Raw genomic sequence first — 9232 nt, 5'->3', positions numbered from 1 at the left:
CTCTCAGGCACCTCTCCAGCACCATGTCTGCCTAGATGCTGTCATGCTTCCCACCGTCATGACAATGGACTAAACTTCTGAAACTGTAAGCCAGTCCCAATTAAGTGCTTTTCTTTATAAGACCTGTGTTGGTCATGGTGTCTCTTCACAGCAATGAAACCCTAGCTAAGGCACCTCTGCTTCCCAAATATTGGAATTATAGGCCTGCACCATCATGCTTGCTGCCCCTGTTGAGTGTGTCCACGTTCATTTGGTTGTATGCTTGTGGAGTTCAGAGATCAACACCAGATATCATTTCTTCATTCCTCAGGTGTGCCGTTTAATTCATTTTATTTTTGAATGTATGTGTGTACATATGTATGTATATATTTCTGAGGTAGGTCCTCCTGGCCTGGAGCTCACCAACTAGGCTAATTTGACTAGGTAGACAGCCTCAGGGATCTTCCTGTTTTTGCCTCTTCAATGCTAGGATTACAAATGTTAGGTCCCAAGTGGTACCCCAAAATTGTGGCACTGTCTTACAGAAGGACTTTGGTGGGGTAAACAGAAGGATTGTTACTACGGAGACAAGCTTAAAGGCAGGTTTCTGTTTACTAGAAAATCAGATCTCCTAATGAGGTTTCTGTTTACCAGGAACCATCTTTAATCTTCCCCCAATGTCAACTGCCTCAGGCAAAGGCACCTAGTTCCTAATCAATTCCTAGATAGCACATATACAGCTAAAAGATCCTCACCCTGCTGTCATATGAAATCTGCTTGCTTTTTCCCATAGTTTGCTTGACCCTCTGCCCCACTCCAAGACACCCTTGGTTAGTTTGATTGCCAATAAACCTTTCATTCTACCCATAGAGTGGTCCAGGTTGGTGGTTTCACTTTGCCCTCAGTTACAACAAGCTATGCTAACATGCCCAGCATTTTTATGTGGGTTCTGAGTCTAGACTAACATCCCAGAAAGAAAACATGACTGAGCTCTCTTTAAAGCCCACTCACAACGGAAGAAGACTCAGGGTCCTGCTTAGTGGGACTCTTCTTCTAGGCTCTGACACTTAAGAGAAATAATCTATCTTTTTGAATGAGTTGTAGTTTTAGATTTTTTTGTTGTCCCAATGTGTAGACTGTGTCTTGAAGGGTATAAATTATTGGAATTTGACAGAAAGCCTGAGTGTGATTACATCAGCATGTGTCAGTAAATTTGAAGGAAGGAAGTGACTGGAGAATTTGAAGGAACGTAAAGCCTAGTCTTGAAAATAGCATTTCTCTCCTCTAAAAACAAAACTCAGAGATTAGGTATGGTGGCCACAGCTTTAATCCAGAATTTGGGAGGCAGAGGAAGGTGAGTCTCCGAGCATTCCATGTAAGCCAGGGCTACACAGAGAGACTCTGTCAATGAACAAACAAGAAAAGAAACAACTCAGTTAACACAGCTATTTTGCTAAATGAGGTGAGAAACCATTGTACAAAGGAAACTTTAAAGAAACCGAGATACTCTTTTCCTAAAAAAAAAAAAAAAAAAAAAAAAAAGAAACCATGTGTTTTCATGAGTGTAGCACAACCATTGAGAACGTTTAAACAATGTACACAGCACACTTAAAAATGTTTAAAGTGGCTCCAGAGAGATGGCTCATCAGGTAGAGGTGCCTGCCACCAACAGCAAGACTGATGTTCTGAGTTGGGTTTCTAGGACCACAAGGCAGGAGAGAAACTTTAGTAGAATCCTGTAACTTTGAACAATAAAACTCTAAACATTGCATTTATCTATCCATCTATCTATCTATCTATCTATCTATCTATCTATCTATCTATCTATTTATTTATTTATAGCTCATTTTCCCTTAGTAGGTAAGTAGAAATGCACACATCTTTTAAACATCTAAATATTCATGGACTGTGGTTCTGGGGTACCTTGCATTACATAAGCAGTTTCCATTAAGGTTACAGAATCTTCTTTCCGTTCTACAGTATTTAGTTACACAGTATTTCTTGCATATTTCCCGTGTTCCATCAACCACAAAACAGAAAAAGCAAGTCAGTGTACATCAAAAGGCAGTAAATTAGAAGTACAAAATATTTTCTTTGACAGCATTTTTTTTTCTTTAGTGACCAGGACCCCCTTTAAGCCTGGAAAGGGACACCTTGGGATGCTTTCAGGCAAGGCCTTGTGGAAAGAACTTGCTTGGCATAATTTCACAGCAAACAACAAACTGAGAGTAAACTGTTGATCCAAGTTTGCCCAGGGGACTTCTATATTGTAAAGTAAACACCTTAATCTGTTTGACGTGGTGTGTCTGGCAATGTTCTACGGAGTATGCTAATCCCCCTGTCCTTATATCATAGTCCCACATGAACACAGAGAGGTAACTAAAACCACGGAGGAGCTTAGGTTCAAAGCTTCAAAACCCTGTGGGTGCTAATCCTCTATTCCTTCCTTCATGCGATACTATCCGCCCATTTTGGCAGACTGTATAAACCCAAATCTCATAGACCTCTCAAATAACTCATCTGGCCCTAGCCACCTGAAGACTAAGACTGGAGATTTCTTCTAGGGATATGCTCTCTCATGATTTCAGAATTAAGTCTGATCCGACTTCACCATTAACTTCACCTGAACAGCGCTAACAATGTCTTTGTGCCCGCACCGTCTATTTTATGGACCGTGAGATGGGCGGAAGAATGTATTTATATGTACGTATTTCCATATGTATATATATTTCAAGTTGAGTACTTGATCCTTTGTGGTGTTGAGATTTCACTTCTGGTCGATTCGACTTAATCAAGATGGTTCCAGTAGAAACAGACACATTTCCTAGCTGTCCATCCACCCGCCTTCTTTTAAGTCTGCCTTTCTTCTAGAGGGCTGCCTTTTTACGCACACACACTGATTTCCCTTTTCTGCTTTCCGGTTGAGTGAGTACACCGCACCCGGAAAACCGCCTGCGGAGGTGGGGAAACGGCAGGAACTTTTAACACTCAGCGGTGGCGCGTAGCCAGTGTAATTTTTGGCCCGCGCCGCTTCTCGTACTCTGGGAACTTTGTCCCTCACTGACAGCCAGGCCTGGAGGTCGGCCCTGCAGATCGGACACGCCGCCCATGCTCTCCGCCTCCAAAAAGGCTCTCCAGCTCCTCTCCAGCTCCATCCCGGTACGGAAGATGGGGGACGCAGCCTCGAAGGTCATCAGCGCGGAGGAATCCTTGCCGGGACGCACGGAGCCGATCACCGTAGCTGGTAAGGCGGCACGGGCTCCGAGCATGCGCGCTGAGCCTACGCATTGCGCCCTCCCGGAAGAAGCCGTGCGGGACCTCGGGCGGGTCCTAGGTTTAGGTTTGCGCGTGCGCGAAGAGGCACATTTCCCCCTCCCCCGCGTGCCCCCCCAACACCCGGGAGGGGCGGGAGCTCAGCGGGGTAGTCTCCTGCCTGCGCGCTTCTCTTTGTTTGAGTCTCTCTGTGAAAGAATCTAGGCCTGCAGCTCTGTTTTTGTGGTTGGGAAGAGTGCAGTGGGAACCCAGCCTTCGTCTTCCTTCTAACCAAGGCCTCTTGGAGCGCCAGGCTGTGCCTGTTCCTAGAAGCGCTGGAGGGAGACCGAACGTTGCGGACTTAGGTTTTGAAGTGGAATTTTAAGTCAGAGCCGGTTGCAGGAATCCTCCCCAGTTTCTAGTTAACTCGAAGAGCTTGCTGGGTTGTTTCCTCCGTTTGCAGGAACGCCTTGTTCTGTGGATGAGGCCTCTAGGAGGTGTCTGTGTGTGCTCACTTAAGCTCCAGGTTCTCGTGGGAAGATCAGCTGATTACCTGTGTGACTCTGTTTTCTCCTTGCACCACTTAGGACCCAAGAGTTGAATTTAGTTTGTAGCTCTTGCTGGTAAGCGCATTTTTTGCTGAACCACCTTGTCAGCCCCATTGTAATCTTTCTAGTCCCCGATCTTGGGAGTATTCATCCCTGACAGGTCCTCACTGTCCCTTGTACAGACAGAATCCAAATTCATTTACTTCCCACTTGGGACGGAACCTGAATATTTTGAGAATGTTTGGGGACAAAGAGAAAGATTTATTTGGTAACCCAGCAAAACCAGAAGAAGATAGCGGTAACTGTCTTGACAGATTTTTCAGGCTCCTTTTATCTTCAGACAGAGGGGGGTCAGGGAGAGGGGTTTAGGTTAGGGGATGACAGATCACTGTAGGCTTCTAGGCATCTCTCTGTAGTTTGGAGCGGGGCATCATAAACTTGTGGCTGGTGATCTGTTGACCTGGCACAGAATCTCAAAGCCACTGAATACTTCTGTGGGCAGTGAAAATACCTTATCTTGATCTCTTCCGACTTGAAGGGGGAGGGGAGAGCTAGGAGATTTTGCCAAGCCATTAACCTTGTGCTTCTCACTTCAAACAAACGTTCTTAGGTGCCCACACAGAGTAGAAATGTAGTTTAGTACAACTTGGAGGTCGCGGTACTGAGTTTTCTTTGAACCAGCAGTACAGCGACAGTCACAGGCTACATATTACAGGGGTTATCAGCAGCAAATATAGGGGGGAGACGTCTAGTATGTTACCCAGCTGCACAGCCTCCAAAATTAGTGATTTTTTTTTTTTTTTTTTAGAATTCAGGTAAAAGGGGAACATGGGCAGCCATCTTATGTCATGTCTCCCAGGTATGTGGCAGGCTGAAGTGTTTCCAGGAGGGAGGGGTCTAAAGTAATTAACTGAGAACAAGGGAGCCTGGAGAATTTGATTAGGGTTGCCTTCAGTTCCAGCAACAGTGTGCCTCACTTTAGATTATGAATTTTGGTGACCATGATTTTGAAAGTTACGGACTTCATGTTCGTAGTTCGAAAGTTATATTCTTCTGCAGTGCAACTTCAACCCTCCTCATGTCTTTGTATCATCCATCTAAGTCAGTTGTTACCTGTACTCGATTCTCTCAAATATTCTGTGGCCAGTGTACCTCCCTTTTAGATGACAAGGCCTACTGCCTGTTTAGGATTGCCTAGTCCCAAGTGTAAATTACCATCAAATGCTTTTGGAGCTAACCTTGCCATCTGCAGCCTAGTAGTAGATGGACAATTTTGCAAGGAGGTAAATTTCCAACCTTCAAGCCTTTTTAATGTTTCTTTTCCTCTGGGCTATATGGAATGGATGGAAACATGAGCAGGCTGGCTTGGGTAACTGGTTATTGCTTTTGTGGTAGCGTGCCATCTGACAAGATGATAAAAGATGTACGAATGAAGCAAGAAGACACATACAGGAATAGGATGTATGGTCAAAGGGGCATCTCAGCTCTGTGGTATTGGGACGGCTAGGGAGATATGTGGAGTTAGACTGATGGTATTTCTAGTCATTACACTTAAAAAAAAAAAAAAGGTAAACCCCAAGCAGGAAGAATGATAATAGCTCCACACCAGATACCATAGAAAACCACATTAATACATTTTGTTTTCACAATAATGTGATGATGCATTATTCCCAGTATGGATGTGGAAACAGGCTAGTGAGGTCAGATAACTTATCCATGTTAACTTACACAGTGGGGCTATGTTCTATATTTTCTGATATAACTGCTGTTTTCCCATGTAGGTATGTATAAATGCACGTGTATATTCTGTTTTTTACATAGTCTTAATGTGCATCCCAGGTTGGTTTTGAATTTATTGTTTAACCCAAGCTGGCTTTGAACTCTCAGCAATCTTCCTGCTGCAGTCTCTTGAATGCTGGGATTACCAGCAGATAACACCATACTTGGTGTCTTTAGTAAAGAGCAAAAAGTGAACTAATGAGTGTAAAAAAAAGGAGAATTTCTTCATAATTGTAGCATGAGGAAGGTCATCCACAGCTAGAAAATCAAGAGACTGGTAACTAGATTGGGTGAAATGTCTGTGTGGGGCCAGAGAGATGGCTCAGTAATTAAGAGTACTTGCTCCTCTTCCAGTGGACCTAGGTTCAGTTGCCAGCACCCACATGGTGACGCATGAAGGTTTGCAATTCCAGTTCCAAGGGACCTGACACCTTCTTCTGGCCTCTGGAGGCCCTGCACTTACACAGTGCACAGACTTACATGGAGAGAAACACCAATACACATTTAAAAAAATCTTTAGAATAGTCTTCTGTATGACAAAAATCACACAAGCAAAGCCAGACGACAGCCCAGAGTACAGCAGCATGTACCAAAGGCAAGGACTAGTTTCCCCAATAGACCAGAATCGTCTAGAAGTTTGTAAGAAAAATGCCACAGTGATTACAAATCAGGCAGATGTTTTGAACACTTTATCCCCAAAGAAAGTATAAGTTGTCCTTAAACATATAAAAATGTTCAAGTTCACTCAGTGAGGAAAATGCAAATACCGGTTTTCATTTTTTCAGACTGGCAAAAATCCAGAAACAATGATCCATTCTGTCGGTTAAAAAAGAGAGAAGCATGCACTCTTGTATGTTGTGAGAGGGTGTCAGCCGGCTCCACTCTTATGGAAGGCAACTTGGCTGCATCTACCAAAAATTTAAATGCACATTTACCTTCAAACTCAGGAATTCAATTTCTGGGAATTTGCCTTCCAGATTTGCTCACACACACGCCAAATGAGGACAGCACCAGGCTGTTCGCTGGAGCTTCATCTGCAGCAGACAGAGATTGGAAGTGTCACAGGTGCCCGTCATCAGGGGCTAGCTAAATGAGTGACAGAGTTCAGCCTCAAGGATGCAGCATGCAGGCGTAAAAGATGGAACGTCTCTAGGAACAGAGAGATGGCCAAGGTATAGTAGCTGCAAAGGCCAGGGCAGATCTGCATGCTATCTCTCATGTGGACAAGGAGCAGGCTAACAGTCCAGAGCCCAAGAAAGCTGGGAAAGGAAAGGCTGGGTTTGGGCTGTGCCTCGACATGAGGATGGTGGGGCCGTCTCAGCTTTTACAATTTGTGTTGTTTTAAACAACTTGCTTTGTCTAATGTGGCTTTGTTGTTGAATTAAACAGCTACTTTGAAAATGGTCTCTGCTGTTTTTAGCCCAAACAGCCACCTTTCTGTCATCCTTTGTCATACTTCAACTTAAAAAAAAATTGCTCTCTTTTTCTTGTCAAGTATATATATTTCCCCCAACTTGCTTTTGTAATCAAAATCTACATTTTGGCGTGATTTAAAAAAAAAAATCTAAATTTAGAGGGTGAAATTGGAATAAGTTAATCCAAGTCATTTTACATTTCATAAATATTCATTTTTATTGAAGCGTCGATTGTGGTGGCATGATTTATACAAAGGAAGGACCTTTGGGGACAGATTCCTTCCGCTGTGGTGTAGAAGGCATTATGTGTTTCTTTTATGTGACTGGTGTACATAGATTTTTAAAAAAGAAAACGATAGGAAGCTGTTCTCTTTTTAGAAAAAAAAATTCCCTAGTGTGTGATTAATTTCTAAATTGTAGGACGCGGAACTGTTATTTTTCTTCTCGCATCCTGCCCATAGCTCTTAGATTGTTTTACGCTCTCTTCCAGAACCTTCTGTTTCCCTCCCGCCCCCGCTGGGGAAAGGCATTTCCCACCTCCCACCTTCTGATCTTTACCTCCCTCCCCTGCCTCTTTTCCCACCAGGCCCCCACGGAGCCCATCTTCTGCCTGACAGGATTCAGTGTTCCGCCTCTGCGGTCGCCCACGTGATCATATCCTTGTGGATTACTACTCTGATCTTTTGATTTATTTCTTCATTAAATGCTTGCATAGGTAAAGTGTTGTATTTCGCACTATTCCTTATTTTACTCTGTCTTCAAAATTTGCCTGGCTTGAATTCTGTTCCTCCTGTAAGCTAGTCCCTCCTCCCAAGGGCCTAAGTGACTGCTTTCATCTCCACTGGACAGACCCTCGTGAGCTGCTTCAGCCTCTTTCCCATCGGCTCTCGCATTGCTACTCAGATGTTCTGCTGCCCAGTTACCAAACCTGTGCCTTATCTTTCTATGCAGTAATGAGCTCCCGGAGAGAGAGGCCGAGTGTCACTCCTAGAAGGAGCCCTGTGCTCCCCGCTCGGGCTATAGTACATTAAAAGAAATGATACCCACACCAGACACTCAGTAATGACTTATAGATACTGGGCAGAGAATGTTTAATGTCTGAAAACAGATACAGAAAAGATGGCCTTTCCATGTGTCCATCACATGAGCACTGGAATGCAGAGATGCCGGCACAGCCAACCCTTTGTCTGCGCTCTGAGTTGTTGCCCCAGCACTGATGCTGTGTCTGAGCCAGTTTCTTTATACTTAACCATGGTAAGCTTTGCTTTTGGCTAGGATGAGAGGTGGGTCCCCCATCTCTGAACCCCAAGCAGAGACTTTCTAGACACCAACAGCAGGTCTCTCTGTGTGTGTGTGTATGTGTGTGTGTGTGTGTGTGATTGTGATTGTGTGAGCTTAGCAGTGTCAGATGGGCCTGGACCAGGGTGGGGCAAGGGGAGATGGTGGGAGAAAGGTGAGTGAGGACAGCTGTAGCTATCTCTGGGAACCTGTATGGGTTCCCAGAGGCAGTAGTCTAGGTGCAGATTTTGGGAGTGAATGGAAACCAAGCCTAGCAAGCCCAGGGAGGAGGCCTTTTGGCTGAGGTGCTCCCTGTTCTTGCCTCCCCGTAGGTCCCAGGGGCTTCCAGCAGTGGTCAGCCCTTTCCATGAAAAGCCCCTCTCTGGCCCTGAGCTAACTAGAACCATGCTTCATCCGATGATGGCAAGAATACCGGGTTCTGTGGAGGGGGCCCTGGGTCATCAGTGAGTGTTGAGGGTGGGAATTGTCAATCTTCTCAAAGATCCTTTTTCCCTCATCTGTTCCTTCTGGGTCAGAGACTCACTGTAGCAACTGCTCAAGGGCGTGGGGTTGTTTTAGGGATTGGGCCTGAGACACTGCAGGACAGCAGTTACTTGTTGGAGGAAATGCTGTGTGGGAGGGGCCACCAAGAACAGTGTTGAGGTATGATAAACACATACATGAGCTGCATCGTTGTGACCAGCAGGTGGTCAAGAAATGGCACAGGGAAGGCTGAGGACAGCTCGGTGGATAAGGTGCTCACTTCGTAAGCACAAGTTCAGAGCCCCAGCACCAATGTAAGAAACGTGGCATTGCACTCACATAATCCCAGCATTTGGGAAGTAGAGCATTTGGGAGTGGCTTGCAGGCCAGCCAGTCTAGCCAATCAGTGAACTCCACGTTTAGTGAAAGACACTGTTCCCCCAAACCAGATGGAGATGATGGAGGAAGACACCTGATGATGTCCTCTGGGCCCCCCCC

The 9232-nt window shown here is 45.0% G+C and overlaps 1 protein-coding gene across 3 annotated transcripts in view; it reads left to right on the top strand.

Annotated features, from left to right (window-relative positions):
* Window positions 1-2945: 2945 nt before the first annotated feature.
* Msra (methionine sulfoxide reductase A) overlaps window positions 2946-9232 on the top strand; it is a 302775-nt gene continuing 296488 nt past the window's right edge. The window contains exon 1 of one of the 3 annotated variants that reach the window (XM_055609788.1): window positions 2946-3223. In XM_055609788.1, coding sequence (XP_055465763.1) covers window positions 3088-3223 — 136 coding nt within the window. In that variant the 5' untranslated portion in view covers window positions 2946-3087. The remainder of the gene's footprint in view (window positions 3224-9232) is intronic. The other 2 variants (XM_055609789.1, XM_055609787.1) reach the window with 2 other exon arrangements.

This window comes from Psammomys obesus, unplaced genomic scaffold, assembly GCF_907164565.1.
Source record: "Psammomys obesus unplaced genomic scaffold, mPsaObe1.curated_primary_1811, whole genome shotgun sequence".
Taxonomy (NCBI): domain Eukaryota; kingdom Metazoa; phylum Chordata; class Mammalia; order Rodentia; family Muridae; genus Psammomys; species Psammomys obesus.
The sequence above is the reverse complement of the archived record's forward strand: the minus strand, read 5'-3'. Positions and strand labels throughout refer to the sequence as shown.